At 40.6% G+C, this 16,923-nt stretch overlaps 1 protein-coding gene across 3 annotated transcripts; it reads left to right on the forward strand.

The window, feature by feature from the left end:
- The first annotated feature begins 503 nt into the window (after window positions 1–503).
- Window positions 504–16,653, forward strand: LOC148039159 (potassium transporter 1-like). 3 transcript variants are annotated; one of them, XM_087675046.1, is made up of 9 exons: window positions 504–1,681; window positions 5,705–5,939; window positions 12,091–12,336; window positions 12,438–12,488; window positions 13,788–14,048; window positions 14,128–14,180; window positions 14,313–14,427; window positions 14,544–14,798; window positions 14,892–16,653. In XM_087675046.1, the coding sequence occupies exons 1-9, from the start codon at window positions 1,646–1,648 to the stop codon at window positions 15,983–15,985; spliced, it is 2,346 nt and encodes a 781-aa protein (XP_087531172.1). In that variant the 5' UTR covers window positions 504–1,645; the 3' UTR covers window positions 15,986–16,653. The 3 variants fall into 3 exon arrangements, with proteins under 3 accessions (XP_087531172.1, XP_087531173.1, XP_087531171.1); XM_087675045.1 differs by having other exon boundaries at window positions 506–1,681; window positions 5,702–5,939; XM_087675047.1 differs by lacking the exons at window positions 12,091–12,336; window positions 12,438–12,488 and having other exon boundaries at window positions 5,702–5,939.
- The last annotated feature ends 270 nt before the right edge of the window (window positions 16,654–16,923 follow it).

The following is a 16,923-nucleotide window of genomic DNA, read 5'->3' on the forward strand; positions in this document are numbered from 1 at the left end:
TTAAAGAATTATAATTACATTGGGTAGTATAGGACTAGTGGCATGGCATGCTTTATGACTCTCTATACGATTGTTTAAGCTTCTATTTAAAAAGTAACTGGTATTACAAATGCCACAATTGAAGAATTATAACCACAATTGAAGAATTATAACCACCACTGGCACATCTTTCCAGTAATGAATGAAAAAGAGCTAGTGAATGTTACCATTACTACAATTGACTTTCCATATGATTGTTTTAACTTTCAGCTTCTCTAAGAAGTGACATGTATGAACTGGCACATATTTCCAATAATACAAAGGGCCTAGTAAATGTTACAATTACCACCATTAAGAGGCCATCTGATTGTTCTATACCAATACGACAATTAAAGAATTACAACTAGCACTAACAGAATCAAAGCATTAACCCAGTAATACAAAAGAACTAATAGATGTTACTATTACTACAATTAAAGGATTACAATTAAACACTATTAGAATCAGTAATGTTCACTGTTTTCTGCACTCCAAGAATCAATTTTGTAGAGCACATACAGGTAGTCTAATCAAATTCGTCAGCCCATATTAATCTGCCGCCCTCTCTCTCTCTCTCTCTCTCTCAAATTCTCAATGTGATGCAAAAACACACGCATCTTGCATGTATAGCTTTTTGCGCTCACAGAAATGAATTATTCCCCCAGTTTAGGTACATCATGCCGTCAGTCCAACCTTCACGTTATGCAGCAGCACCAATCTCATTGATTTCATTCGATCCTTGATGAAACAACTGACGATACAGGAAATTTGAAAAGAAAAAAAAGCGTAGGCTATTGGATGAATTGTGTTGATCCAGCTATGTGATGGAAGCACCTTGGAAATCCAGCGTCTCCCGGGGGGTTTCTTCGGAAATGCTGTACTGAGGTCTCACATGCAAAGAGGGTTGCACATGCACACAACCCAGAAAGGGAATGGAGCAAGGCCACTACTCAAATGGAAAAGGCTTGACACTCCCAAGCCAAAGCAATGGGCTCTGTCCTCAATTCCAAGTGTGAATGCAGTAACCAAAGAAGCCGGTAGTGAAACCATGGTCATTCTGTTTTGCCCCCAAGCACACAGGCAGGCAACTCAGTTGTGGGCTGGCTGGAACATGTGTAATGGGTCTCCAGTTCTTGGCAGCATCAGCTGAGTTGGCAATTGTTACTGGGTTGGGCAGAGCATGTCCTTATGACTTGGCAAGTCTTGTGCCTTGTGCTTCAGCATTCCCATTGTTCTAGGCGGCGGTCCTGTCTTGTCTAGCTGTGATGCTAGAGAACTAAAGCAAATTACTGGGTTGAGCATGTCGTTAAACTTGGCAGGTTCTGTGCCCTGTGCTGCTTCAGCATTCATGTCGTTCTTGGAGGTGGTGCTGTCTTGTCTAACTCTGATGCTTGAGGGCTAAAGCAAACAGAACACTTTTTTGTATGTCACTGAGGAAACAGAGCACGCACAGAAGGGCCCTCGGCAGAGGGGCCCTCGACGTTTTCTTGATCAGCTCTATAGCCTCTTCATTGTAGCACTTAGCGGTATCTGTTTTCTGGCACACTGTAAAAGTAGAAAAAGCTGTATGATGGTGTGAAAATCTTCTTAATCATTTGCGTGCCAACGTCTTGGCTCATTTGCCCTCATGGATCTTGAAGCAGGCAATCAGGCAACTCGGGGGGTAAGTCTTTATCCTGATTGGTGGGCTTGTGTGTTTAGCTCATCAGATGTTTTCTGTTCAAGCCGCTATGATGAAGCTGGTCTCCTTTGAGCATGATGTCAGGGTAAACTTATTTTGAATATCGTGCAGTAATTGATAAGATACAAAACAGGTGCCAGAGTCACACCAAAGAGTTTAATTATAAGAGACTTCTTTGATAGTTCGAGAGGCAATTAGCATTCATTGCTGCATGTGGGCTAGTAACAAGAACTTCTACAGTCTCATTCTGTACGTTTTTATGTTTCCAAGCAGTCTGTTTGCATACACAGACCATGGTTCAAGCAGTCTACTAGCTTGCAGTACCTGACACATATACTGACTTAGCATTTGGTATCATATCTTGTGATGAATACTCCCCATGTTTCCTTGTTCGATTAGTCAATAGTTTGCTTATGTCTTGAGCTTCAGAGTGGCAACTGACTAGCAAAGAATGGTGGCCTATTCACAACTTAAAGAGAGTGGAGCACTACGAATCATTATCTCTCACATCAGTTGCCACATTGGGTGCCTAGTTTTTTATTGGATCACAAGGTACACACGATGTGACTTGCTATTTAATATTGTGTAGCAAGCATCTTTTCTAATTCTATCACATCACTATTGAGTTTTTGACCAACCTCACAAGCCATGTGCGATGAATTATGCCATGTAGACTTGTTTGATGAGTATCTTTCCTGGTTATAGCTGTGAATGCATGTTTGCCATATGACAACCAGTGTGAGCATCACTTTTCTGATGATTAAGGGTCAATTTGAAATTGCTGAGATAGACAATTAGGACACATGCCCAAATTGGTTCTCATATTTTGAACATTCTTCTTGGAATTTGATCTTCATGTTTTCCTGTCTGAACATTCTCGATGCAATTTCATCTCAATTTTTGCTGTATACCCTATTTGGACTGTTACATCTGTCTGAGCAGGTACCCTGTTTCTATCTAGTACCATATAACTGCTCCATTATTGCACACTCATGTATAGATGCATACTGCCTGCACACATTATAGATCAGCCTTTATATTTGTACATTCCTCCACTTGAGCTTCTTCACCTCCATTTTAGTATTGTTCTAGACTATCATATATCTTGCCCTGAGACATCTGTCTATGTATTATGACATTTTGAATGATACAAGCATTCCACCAAAACAGATAGTGAGAGTCTTCTTTCCTTTTTCCAGTTCAGTTTTTGATTGTGGTGTCTGATTCCATCTGTGTTTTTGTTCCCCAGTCCAAACTTGCATTTTCATAGCTGGAGGATCATGAGTTGCTATTTGTTTGTGGGTGCAACCGGAGGCAAGCAGCAAAACGTTGTGTTTACCTGATTGTGGCATTAGGAGGCTGCCTCAACCCATTCAATGCAGCATGTAGCTATTTTTCCTTCCCGAAGTTTGTTCTGTGGTTGAGGCAGCAAGAGGCTCCTTTTTGTGCCACAATGCTGGTTTGAGGCAGCAAGGAGCTGCATGTCAGTACTGGAGTCTGGAGGTTGGTCAAGCCAACAACTGCATTTTCAGCAGTGAAGGCCGGTTGAGGCTGCAAGAGCTTGCATTTTTATCTTCTGGTTGCTGTTAGGCAGCAGACAGCTGATTTTCTGCATAAGCTGTATATTCATCAGTTGATGCTTATGGAGGCTGTTTACAGGTGCATTTTCTGTAGCAGCATCAAACTCAGTGGGGGTAGCAGCATCAGCATTTGGCAGCTGTGTTTTCATCTCAGGCAGTCAGCCCATTTTTGTTGTTTATGTTTAGTTGAAGCGAGTCATACTTTTCTCAGTTTAAGATGGGTCGTGATAAATTGGTTATGGAAGGCTAAAATTAAGGGCATGCTTGAAACTAAGATAGCCTTTACCTTGTTCTGATGGCAATAGCAAGCATTACAAGCCTTAAAAAGGTACAAAAGAGCCTGTTGGTCTTTTAATACTAAAAAGTGTAAGGTTCAACATGCACTCTCAATATTATTTGTTTGTATTACACAAATGAGGTTGTTTTGCAAATTTTGCAGCAGAGGCTACATTTCTCCTCTGCCTGAGTCTTATTGTACCCTATTTTCTACTACTGAAACAAGAGGCCTTAGGGATAGTGTCTTCCTTTTGGCCTTTCTTGACATATGGAATGCCCTTACATGGTCTTTTCCAGTTTCTTGCTTGTTGGTAAAGACCAGACAAAAACTCTCCCTGAGTACAACCAGGGTTCTTACAGTCATCTAAATGGATGAAGAATTGGAAGGCTGGACAACGTAAACAATCACAGTGCTACTAAAGTGGAAAAGGCACTTTATCAGGAACTTTTTGAATTTGCACATGTAAATGATAATCTTATCAGTGTGTCCCAAGTGCTGCCATTTCTGATGCATATTTACAGAGGTAGACTGGACTTTTGGCCTTGAGGCATGAATCTATGGGGAGTTGAAACTTCTCCTGGATAGAGCATCAACCACATGATTCTTTTCTCCTTTCACATGCGGAATCTTAAAATGAGACTTTAACAAGAAGTTGCGCTTTGTGCTCCTCTCTGATAGGTCCTTTTATGTCAGAAATTTACACAGGATGATCAGTTTGTCCATTAAACTCCAATCAAAGAAAACAACATTTCAATTTATTCAATGCATATATCATAGCCTTCATTTCTTTCTCATACACAGTATGGTGATTTTCTGCACTTGCAATCTCTTGCTCACATGGGTACCAGGCTGACCTTGCGACACAAGCATCACCTTCTACAATGGAAGGCTTCTTTAGATGTGGCAGAATCTACATTGGACTAGAACTCATAGCTTGTTAGCGAATATCAACTTTTGTTGCTTGTTTTCCCAAAAGGAAGACATTCTTTTTCGTTGAGCCATGCAAAGGACTTGCCATAAATGCACACATTCTGGAATTGTGCGAGTCTATTTGGCCAGTTAGGTTATGAGATTGTTTTCCACATCAAGAGGAAGGGAATGTAGACATATTCTTTTTCATCAAGCCATGCAAATGACTTGCAAGTCCTTTGCATTAGTCAAGAGAAAGGGAATATGTTACTAGATTGTTCTCCAATTCATCAAGAGGAATGGAGTGTGAAAGCTCAAAGACAATCGATGCGATACAAAGTCAATATATGAAGCGATGAGTTGTTGGCAATTAACAAGTAACACAAGAAAGCTACTTTCCTTCATCAAGAGGAATGCAGTGTAAAAGCTGGAAGACTATCAATGTGATACAAAGTCAATATAGGAAGCGATGAGTCATTGGCAAGCAACAAGTAACACAAGAAATCTACTTACCTTCAAAATTCCTTTCTTTCACTGCTGTCCTTCTTTACAATCTAGTACTTCCAGTCTGATTTGTTTATTTATTTTTTTCTGGGAAGCAATAGATGTCCAAGTACTGGTTTCATAGAGCTTTTGGTGCTGTACTATAAGTTTCCATCTCATTTGTATTCGCTTATGATACTAGACAGTGTTAATATAATCCCCTCTTTGATTAACAGTCACCAAAGGCTTCATGTCTAACCTTAAATATCATTGGTCTAAATCATTGTGATTACTTTCTTCATGTATTTACCTGTACACTGTCAGGTTCTGCCCCAAAAAGCGGACATTGTCCAGGTTTAGAAAATGGTTGTTGGGCACCTGAAGGCTTTCTATAGGCTGACACTTTTGGTTTCCAAATATCTAATCTATTTTACAATCTTCATAAATATAAGCACCCGTGGTGCAAGCTAAAATCACAAGCATTATGAATATTAGAACCATGCCTTCCAAGTTATCTAGCACCATAATTTCATTAGGTGCTGCATAACTACTCGAGTGACTACCTTGTCCCAGATTGTATGCTTCTTTTTTGAACAAGACAATAATAGCAGTGCATATTGGCTAATTGATGAATTACAATGCTTTGACACAGTCAGTTGTCTATTTCTCTGAGATGAGTGATTGTGATATGTGTGTGTGAAAAGTCATTTAAAAAGCTTCTTGGTATCAACAAAACTTTTATGATACGTGCAGCAGGTTACATCTTGGAAGACTCTCTTGGTACTTTGCTATCAAAGCTTCGGCATTGTCTATGGAGATTTGAGCATATCTCCTTTATACGTATTCAAATGCTCATTTTCAGGCATCGTAAAACTGTCTGAGGATGATGCAGAGATTCTAGGGGTCATATCATTGATATTTTGGACATTCACACTGGTATTGGTGATCAAATATGCTTGGTTTGTCCTTAGAGCTGATGACAATGGTGAAGGTAAAATCACAAATTTTATAATACCATGAGTTTTAATTCAGAATTACCACATTTAATTATAAGCTAGAGCAAATGTAATTAACATAAGTTTTGCAAAAAACTAATAATTCCTTACTTCAGGAGCTCATTTATAATGCAAATACTTACCAGAATTTAAAGTTGATTTATAATGGTAAACGTTGGAAGAAAGTAGACAGATAAGGCCTTACAGACCTATCTAAATAACAACTTGAAATTGCATTTGAATCAGAAAAAGTGGATCTGAAGTACAATATTGGACTGAGGTTGTCAGCTAGAAAGATTAGATACATCTTAAAACTTGAACACCATTGTTCAGCATAGAAATCATGATAATATTCACTTTTGTTCAAGTCACATAACTTGGGTAAATACAGGCATCAATCAAGAAAGGTTTCTCAGTTTTGGTATAAAACTTCAACGTTTGTTGGTTGTGAGAAATGGAGGAGCTTACTTATTCATATGCAAGTTCCTCCTTATTTTCTCAGTTGTATGATCGTTTCTTTCGATGTTGTCAACTTTTAACTCCTCTCTTGCTGCTCAAAGAACACTTATCCTTCTTAAATGCCTTCATCTCTTCTGGTCATCTCGTGTGTTTTGACTTTTCTCTTATTTCCTCATCAGATGAATAAAAGCGGGATGCTTGTGATTCCATACTATAATTATAAGAGGAGTTTCATTTATTGATATTGTTATTTTCAGTATGTTGTCTTACAAATAGTGGGGAGGGTATGGGATCTCATTTTTCATTTTAGGTGTAGAATAGCCAAAATCTAGCGAGTTTGTTAGCTTCTTGTCTACAGACGACTAGGAGCAATTTGTGGGATCATCCATTCCAACCGTTCTAGGTCTGCTCACCTAAGCACTTTGGACTATAATCTGCAGGGTGCAGTAATGTGTTGCATAAGCAATATCAGGTGGAAATGAATGAGGACACATTTATTTCAAGTCTAAATTCTAGCTTAGACCCCATAGCCTTTGTCCAACTGTGCTATTGTAGCTGGGTGCTGTAAAAGCTCTGTAAAAGGAGAAAAAACACCATGTGTGTTTGCCATTAAATCTACCTCATTTTTTTCCATATCCAAAATGTAATATGTGGTCTGCAACCTTTTTCCAAGTGATATCAATGTCGTTTCAACAAAACATTCAAAAGAATTTTTGCCAACAAAAGCTCAGCCCTTTCAATCTTCTACCCATTAATTTTATCCATGTGTAATCAAAATAAGGTAGGTGAGAGTGGACCACCTTGTTTAAGCCCATGTGCTGTGGACTTAGTGATGGGATTCCTGGGTGGACTCTATCTATTTTGCAATGTCCTTAGTGATAAGACACCATGATGAATTGAATGCCATTATGTAGTTGCAAGATATCAAAATACACTCACCTCTCCTTGATCGGGCATCCTCAATAATATATGTGGTGATGTGATTGCAAACTTCAAAATCTTGCAGGGTGGTCTTGATATTTGCACGTGAGGAAACGGTTCCATGAATAATGTGCACAACCCCCAACAAAGGAAGCGAGCTCCTATAGAGATAGTATTGGGTATGTGTTTGAGATCCTAGCTAGTCTACATGGCCTCTAGCTTTTGAGAAGTGAATCCTTGAAGGTTAAGGTGGAGCTGTAGTGTTGTTAATATGGAGGCACACATACACCGAGTTAGGGCGCGAGAGGCATGTTCCCTACTCCCCCACCCAAAATAAACCCCCAACCTCCCTATCCCAGCACAAACCAATAGACATGCCAATTTGATACAATGGATATCGAAATTAGAAGTATAAAGAGAGCAAGCCTCTCCTTTAGTCAATTGTGCTTGCTTCATACCCAAATGAGTAGCATATGAATCTTATATGGCGATTGTACTAATAGCATTAGGATGTGCATGCCACACACACACACACACACACACACACACACACAGATCAATTGATCTACACAATCAATGTTGATGCATCGTCCTGAGTGATATTAAATGGTGGTGTCACTGATCCCATTCCTCTTTAGCGCTTTGTCAAACATGGCTACCTTTTTGAGTCCTTTTTTTTTGCTTCGGCAACTCATGCGGTCCTTACTATGTTATCTCATATGGTGGCCATTGGGCAGCTGTTTGGCTTGTCCCTTCCTTTTGGGCAACATTTTATTGCTCAATCTTTGTGCATCTCACCTTGAACAAGCTATCCCTTAGACGTCTTTCGAAGGTAATCATAATTGAGGTGGCCAAACTGAGCATGCCAAAGCTCAGATTGAGTTTGTGAGGTAAGAAGAAGAGAAGTCAAGGTAGAAGAAGACCGTAACTTGTAGACTCCATTCTCCTCATAACCTGAAGAATGAACCTATCTCGATCCTTGATCAAGAATCCGAAAAGAATCCACATCAAATTCGACCAAAAGGCCGAGGGCACAAATCTTGTGCACCGAAAGAAGATGATACCCCAAGGCCGGCACATAAAGTACCTTGGATGTATGGGCACCATCTCGTCCATTTGGAATAAGATGCATGTTGCCCCGTCCCTGTATAGGAATATACAAATTGTCACCGATGAGAATCTAGCCATGCGAAGGCTGCAAATGAGCAATACCTGTTGAAGGAGTCATGTGCCGGGAGGCACCACTATTAACAATCCACTCCTGACTGTATGGATGGTCAACGCAGCATGAGAGGCTGTTAGGGGTGAATCCTCAACCACCTCCAAATGGAGGAAAGTAGCTAATGAGGGAGCAACCACCGCTCTAGAATCCTTTGAAGATTTCTCCTTCTTCTCCTTCTGCTTCTTCTCCTTGTCAGGGCAATCCTTCTTCTAGTGACCTGTTTTGCCACAAATGTGACAAGTAGACTCTTGGTCTTTGTCCTTAGATTTGTCCTCCTTCTTCTTTCTTCTAAGAGGACTGACCAACCAAGGCCTCAAATTTTGAAGCATTGGTTTCTTTCAGTTGCTCCTCTTGGTCCAAGACCATAGGAACCAACTTTTCCCACCGAAGAGTCTCAGACCGCCCTGAAGCAATCAAGGTGGAATAAAAACCATTGAAGCGGAGCGGTAATTGTGAAAGGAGAGTTATCACCATGTCTTCAGAAGTGATCACCTTCCCTGCATTTTGAACCTGTATTTGAAGATGCCTTACCTTGTTGATATGCTCCCGCATGGAAGATGACTTGTTGACACTCATGGTCCGCATTTGCACTTCCAAAGAAACTCGCTTCATGACGGTCATCCAATTGTACATCTGCTCCAACTCCAGCCATATCTCTCGGGCCACGGTTAGGGCCATCGTCAAATGCTCAATATGAGAGATAAGAGTTGTATTACATGAGAGAAATAAAAACGAGCGAATGCGAGCATTGAGTTTATCCCAATATGCTTGAGCCTTTGCCAACTCCATCTTATCACTGGAAGAGAGTTTGGACTTGTCTCCTGAAGAAGGACAATGGATAGCCTTCGTAACAATCTCCGCAAAATCATAGGACTCAACATAATGGCAAGCATCATGGACTCGCCAGATGCGGTAGTTCTCGCCATCGAGCTTTTGATCTGATGGAAGAGCCGGTAGGATGGGCACCTTCCGGTCCATAATCGCCTAAAACTCTGTCTTGGCCTCAAAAGACATCTTCACCTACAATGCCTGCACAAAACAGAAAAAACAGCCCCCTCTGGCTATGAAAAGACAGCTGGCTAGGACTATGATTCGCTTATCCCAATCCTTCTTCACTCATTGGAGGCAATGAAAAGGTAAAATCTGCACTTGAAGGCCAAAAACTCAGCCTTCCTCCTCTTAGAATAGCAATAAACAGTAGCAACTTCACCAACTTTGCTCCTTTCCTGCACGCTCACGCTTGCTTCAGCCTTGTTCGGATGCGCAGCCCTCCCGCTCACCCTCAAACGCTAGAAATGCAGCCTTGTGTCACGCATAAATCTCCTCTTCAGATTGGTTCTTCACTCAGTCAGTCAGTCTTCGCTGTTAGGAATGCAGATATGTACACGGGCGTAGTCCGTATGTCTATGTATCTCAACCTTGACAATGTCTCCCTGCTGGACACCTCGAAGTCTGCTGCAATCTGCCCGATCTCTGCCCTGAAATCTGCAACTGCAAGTGTAAGAGAGTGTGCTGGTGTCGGGCTATTTATAGCCTGCTGAAAGACTGTACTGCAAACTGTCCGACTGGACTGCCACGTGGCAGTCCGGACTGCATCTGCATATCTGGCTGCTGACATGGCACTGACAGATGGTAAACCTGCTCCGCAGACCCAAAACACTCAAATGACGGCCCGGCTGGAAAAATACATATGTACACAGCCTAACTGAGGAAAATGCCTGTCCAGGGGATGACAATCTCTAACAGTTGAATGCATATATTATAGAGCAAGAGATCAAAGCTATATTGCCTTGTTTGAAAAAGATAAAAGCCTCGCTAGGATGGAGTGGCTAATGAATTCTTTATTGGGAATTTTGATAAATTAAAAGGGTCCTTTGAGTCCCATGAGCCGAGAAGTTTGGCAAACAATAGGATACTTGACGCATGTAAAGTAGGTCTAATTAAGTTTCTGCCCTAGGTTCCTTCCTTGTACACCTTCAGACAATTGCAACCAATCTCTGTGATGGGAAGAATATAACATTTTTTTTCCAAGGTCTTAGCAAACAGGTTGCATAAGCATGTGCCAAAGCTTGTCCATCCTGCACAGTATGGGTTTATCAAGGGTTGGATTATTCTGTATAATATACTTAACATCCAGATGGGTTTTATTATTCTAGGGAATTTAATCAGGAGTGATCATGGTTCACCTTAATGTTGAGAAAGAATTTGATCATCTCTGCATGGCATGCCTGTGCATTGTTAGCTTATCCAAAGCATTGGTCCCCTGAAGAATCAAGGTCTTGTCCTTTGGTTCACCTTGCCACACTTCTTTTATTCCACAAGGGTATAAATGTATTTGGAAACAGCTTCAAGGATGCTTGACATCATTTCTGGTTTTTCGGCACTTCGACTTTGCACAACCATGGATGGTTGGATTGGATACTTAAAGGCACCCATGATATTTGCCACCACTTTGGCAAATAACATTTATAACATGCTTATCAGGACTAACACATGGATGGAGAAAAAGGCCTACAAAACATGGCATTTACACGAATCAGCCCTTCCTTCTTCACTCTATTTAACTTTTTTGGGCAGCCCTTAACCCTTGGTGCAGCTTGCTTACTTGAGTTTTGCATGCACGTATTACTTGTTCGATGTCAGCAATGACTACAGTTTTTCCACAGTTTTCTTTTAATGCTTGCTTTCCCATGCATGAGCTTCGCATGCATTCCTTCATTTTTTTCAGCCTTCCAAGAGAGCAAATTTGCCCACATTTCCTCATATATCTGTCTTCCATCACACCACTTCATTTGCCATTTCTAAGTGCTGTGTTTGCTGTAATGGCAACTTGCATGGTTCCCAGGTATTCTTCCAGTTTCTGTACTTTTTTGCTAGCTTATGCACTTCATTTGAGCGCCTTGCATTTTTAAAGTCTCTGAATGCTTCCATGCACTTAATTGTGCTATTCTCAGCCATCATTTTTAGATGCTTCCATACAATGTCATAGTTTTCTGCTATGTTGCCTCTTGTGTGGTTCTTCACTGGTATTATCATTGCATTGAAGCAGATCCACTTGGAGAGGGAGACTGGAGGCATTGCTGGCCATCACACATGCTGGTACCTGTGTGGAAGGCTGTGCCCCATTGTTGTCATGCTTGAACCTTGTGATGATGACACAGCCATCTTTGTGAACTACCCATTTTCCCAGATTACAGCCTATCCATCATCTGTGGCATGCACTCTCGTTGGTGACTTACCTGGGCTGGTGTAAGGTCATCCTCAAGGTAGATCTTCCTCACCTTGAGCTCTCCTTGTGGAGAGAAGTCCTGTGTGTGCCCAAACCAATTGAAATTTAGGCTTAGAGGAGGATCCTTGGTTGTCCTTGCCAACTTGCCATGTGCTGTTAGCAATAGAAGTGTAGGCTCTCCTAGTTTTATTAACATCCTCTTAAATGCCTCAACCAGGAGCCTGACTGATAGGTCATGCATTTGTTGTAAATATGAATGGGGAAAGAAGAGTGTCAGGTTGCTTCTATCAGTCTTAACAGTTTCATATGCACACAGGTGGTACATTTGCTCTCTATTCACTCCTTAGTCGGCATGCAAAATTGAGTCATTTGCCAAATAAGCAAGATGTGGATGAAGAGTTGCCAACATACAGATTGGATTCTTCTCGCATGGAAGCTCGGGGACGTGCTCTCAAACATTTCCTTGAGAAGCATCATGGTTTACATACAGGCCTTCTTATTGTTGTCCTCCTTGGTACATGTATGGTCATAGGTGATGGCGTGCTCACTCCAACAATATCTGGTGATTTCTTGAACCGTTGTTACTGGACCCTTAAGATTTCGTATGGGCTAGATACTATTATATTCCTAAGTCATCTCCTAACTTTTGAATCTTATCAACAGTATTATCAGCAGTCTCTGGCATCAAGGTTGCAGTGGAAGATCTCAATGAACGTGAGTAGCAAAATTTGAGGTTTGTGGTCATTAATGAGGCTGTGTAAATTTGCTGCTCCGATAGGTCAAAATTTTTGTCATTTCTCCAGTTTTTTTTATCCAGGACACACTCATGAGGATTGCAATTGGCATAGATTTGTTTTGCACAGGCAACCTACTATAGAATATTATAAAAATCAACAGCAGCAAGATCCACTCTGCCAGGCAGAGATTTTATCAAGTAAATGTTAATAAGAAACTTGCAAACTGGCAAGTCAGAGCTGGAAAGACACCTTACTGTGAATGTCTAGGATTCTCCCTTTATTCAACTTGGCTGCCCTTATTTTCACTCAGCTAAAGCTGAAGCAGAGAGAGTTGTGTCATGTTCAATGGTTTGGTACACAACAGGCCAGCACAGTTCAAGAGCTCATGAGGAGAGTCAGAGAAAGATAGACGGCTTACTGGGAACTTGTTTTAGGGTGCTCTCCTTATTAAGTTTGGCTGCCCTTATTTAACTGAGCTAAACTTTAATTAGGAGAGAATTTTGTGTGATCTTCAGTGGTTTGGTACACAATAGGCCAGCACAGTTCAAGTGCTCGTGAAGTTATCACACATTGCTAATCCAGTTGATGATGATGGAAAGGTGCTCTCATTTCCACATGCCCAGGCATCCAGTAGTCCTATATGGAAATAAAATCAATGGAATTGAGGACTGGAAAATTGTGAGAAAGACATTGGCTGTGCACTTTTTCCTTGCATGAAATGCCTTCTATTTAGACTTACAGGCAGACTTCAGCCACCCCATCTAACACTCTTTTGCTTATAAATAAGCCATTAAGGTTCTGAAATGCCTGGTCTCATCATCTAAGATGCTTATGAACTATAGAGACAATACCATACTTACCTTGCCATTGCCCAGCCAACAGCATGCTCCTAAATAGAAAAAAAGAAAGGGAATTATCAGAGTAGTCCAAGTTCTTCAGTTGGATTAGATATTGGCGCTTTGGATGAAGGAAAGCATGCATTAATTGGAGCCTAGCCTTTTGGCCCCTGCAATTTATTTATGCGCTCATTGCAGAAATCCCTAAATGTTAGCTGCTATGTTGGTGATACGCATGTTGCTGACATGTGTTCTTGCTACTGTTTGACAATTGTTAATTATTGCTTCAAGGAGTCTATTGTCTTTGTACATAATGGATTGAACAGAAACTTCACAAAACAAGTGTGCACATGTGTGCATGCATGTGCAGTCATACTGGCAAGCTGTCTCCTTTTATATTTGAGTGCATCTGGTTACTAATAATTTTTGGTTTTTGGCAGATGTGGTTGTCTTGCTTGCCTGCGTCATCTTAATTGGTTTATTTGCACTTCAACATCATGGAACACATAAAGTTGCATTTATGTTTGCACCGATTGTCATTGTATGGCTATTCTGCATTTTTGTTATTGGCATATATAATATATGCCATTGGAATCCTGGGGTCATCAAAGGGCTTTCTCCATACTACATTTACAATTTTTTCAAAGTAACCAGAGTGGATGGGTGGATGTCATTAGGCGGAGTTGTTCTGTGCATAACAGGTAGGCTTTTCTCTTATGATCTACCGTGATTTGATTCGAGAAAATAAGGGTAGGTTTTAATGGTTGAAATTTCAAACAGGTGCAGAAGCAATGTATGCAGACTTGGGACACTTCTCAAAGCTCTCAATAAAGGTGAACTTCATTGACATGTTAGAAGCAAGCAAAATAATTGCTAATTGACAAGAATACATTGTGCATCTTGGTTTGATAATCATTTTCTATCCTAGCTTGATTATTGCTAATTTACAAGAATACATTGTGCAGCTTGCTTTCATTATTGTTGTCTATCCCAGCTTGATTATTGCTTATATGGGCGAGGCAGCTTTTCTTTCCAAAAATAAGGAGGCCATCAAGTGGAGCTTTTATAAATCCATCCCAAGTAACTTGCTTCTTGTATTCAATATTTCTTCTTGATTATACAGTTTTAGCTATGTGTTACAAAGAAGTCATTTCACAATATAAGTCTCCAGTATCTGAAAGTATGTCACTTTGCAGAGCCAGTGTTTTGGCCAGTGTTTGTGATCGCCACATTTGCTTCGATCGTTGGAAGCCAAGCCATCATCTCAGCAACCTTCTCAATTATCAAACAGTGCTCTTCCTTGGGGTATTTCCCTCATGTCAGGCTTGTTCACACATCCAAGGTCATATTTGGGCAAATCTATGTTCCAGAGATAAACTGGATTCTCTTGATTCTCTGTTTGGCTATCACAATTGGTTTCCGTGATACAACACAGATTGGAAATGCCTATGGTTTGTTTCTTAACGCACTCTCAAAAAATGCATTAGAATTAGAGGGTTGAGAAAGTTAATACAAGAGGATTCATAACTGGCTTTTGTTCTCAGGTCTTGCGGTTGTGACAGTTATGCTAGTGACCACATGTCTCATGGCACTTGTCATCAGCATAGTTTGGCAGAAGAGCATTTTGATTGCAAGTGGATTTTTTTGTTTCTTTGGCTTCATTGAGGCAGTTTATATTTCGTCTTGTTTGATCAAAGTGCACAAAGGTGGATGGGTGCCTCTGGCCCTTGCCATATTCTTTATGGCAGTCATGTATACATGGAACTATGGTTTACGCAAGAAGTACGAGTTTGACATGCAGAACAAAGTCTCAATGAGGCAGATACTTGCACTTGGCCCTAGTCTTGGTATTGTTCGAGTGCCTGGCATTGGTCTCATTTATACCGAACTGGTGACTGGTGTTCCAGCAATATTTTCACATTTTGTAACAAATCTTCCCGCTTTACATCAGATTGTTGTGCTTGTGTGCATTAAGTCAGTTCCAGTTCCATACGTTCCTGACAGTGAAAGATTTCTGGTGGGGCGAATCGGACCTAAAGAATACCGAATGTTTAGGTGCATAGTAAGGTATGGTTACAAAGATGTTCAGAAAGATGAGGATGATTTTGAAAATCAGCTAGTGCTAAGTATTGGGGAATTCATACAATCAGAGGAATCAAGCTCTGGAGTTCGCGCTATAAATATGACGAGCAACAATGATGACAAACTGAACCTTGTCAAAATGACAAGCCATTCTGGTTCAAAACTTGTGCCAATTGACTTGGGGGATGAAGACAGTAATGCGTCACTTTCTATCATATATGATGAATGTTCGAGTTGTGAAAGTCTTGAAAATTTTGACCAGATTAGCTCAAACTTTAGTGGCAGGAAATATGTCAGGTTTGGACTTCCAATCAGTCCTTGTGTAGCTCCAGAAGTCAAAGACGAGCTAATTGAGCTTATAGCAGCTAAGGAAGCTGGTGTTGCATACATACTAGGTCATTCCTATGTGAAAGCAAGAAAGAGCTCCTCTCTTATGAATAGATTTGCAATCAATGTTGCTTACAATTTTCTTAAGAAAAATTCTCGGAGTCCCGCTGCAGCATTGAAGATTCCTTACACTAGTCTCATTGAAGTTGGTATGATCTACTATGTATAGGCTACATGGGGGACCAAGAAGGAATTCAGCAGTGGTACAAGCGGGTTCTGCTACTTCTGGTGTTGTTGGTGAGAGCACTTCCTGAGCGACATGGAAGCAGCTAAACTCAATGAATGGTAGGTTGATGTGATGAAGAAAGAGAAGTGATGCCACAGGTGCCCAGGTTGTCAATGGAGCTTCCTACATTGGGCATACTGACCATTGGGTCTAAATGGTGATACTTATGTGAACCTAACAGATGCAGATTGGGATATTGAGATGATCAATTTTGTTAAGTTCATCCACTCAATATGCTGTAATCCCTGTAGGGTACGCACAACATACTTGCACATGCTATCTGTGCTGAAACTCTGGGGCATATAGTATCTCTGCTAAAAATCTGGTAAATTGATGTGCGGGATGGATGGAGCAGTCAATGAGCACAGATAAACTATCATGGGTCATATTCATTTCGAAAGCTTGTTGTTAGAATGTGATTGCAACCAAAAAGAGCCCAGCCCCTGACAATGACCCACAAGGTTATTTCTCCTTCTCATCTCATCCCCTGTAACCTCAAAAGCTGATAAGTCTTATTGCCATCTAAATGGACATCACTGCCTCAGAAAAGGCTCAAGGTTGAATTTGTACAACACAATACAGATATACATAAGAAACTTAAGGTTAACCAAGAGTTGTGATTCCTTTTGGTTTGGCCAAGAACACTGACATGAAATATACTGCAGAATTGTCTTGCTAGGAGAATAATAAGTCACTCAAGATTAAATTGTTGCATGTAATGTTCACACAATCATAAGCATGCAATGGTACACACATGCAAGTCCACATAGACATACACATGCCCATACATATAAGCATGCAATGGTACACATACGCGAGTCCACATAGACATACAAATGCCCATACATATAAAAATGAAGAGTCTAACAAACTGTGTCCAC

The sequence above is a fragment of the Lygodium microphyllum genome, chromosome 3 (assembly GCF_053477565.2).
Source record: "Lygodium microphyllum isolate KBCC chromosome 3, Lygodium_microphyllum_v1.1.10, whole genome shotgun sequence".
In the NCBI taxonomy this organism is placed as follows: domain Eukaryota; kingdom Viridiplantae; phylum Streptophyta; class Polypodiopsida; order Schizaeales; family Lygodiaceae; genus Lygodium; species Lygodium microphyllum.

Excerpts from the sequence above, each read along its gene's own strand:
- LOC148039159 (XM_087675045.1), top strand. The coding sequence starts at position 1,646 with ATGGATCTTGAAGCAGGCAATCAGGCAACTCGGGGG. Across the intron at positions 12,337-12,437 it reads GCTCACTCCAACAATATCTG|TATTATCAGCAGTCTCTGGC; the intron begins GTGATTTCTTGA and ends TCTTATCAACAG. Across the intron at positions 14,428-14,543 it reads CTTTTATAAATCCATCCCAA|AGCCAGTGTTTTGGCCAGTG; the intron begins GTAACTTGCTTC and ends GTCACTTTGCAG.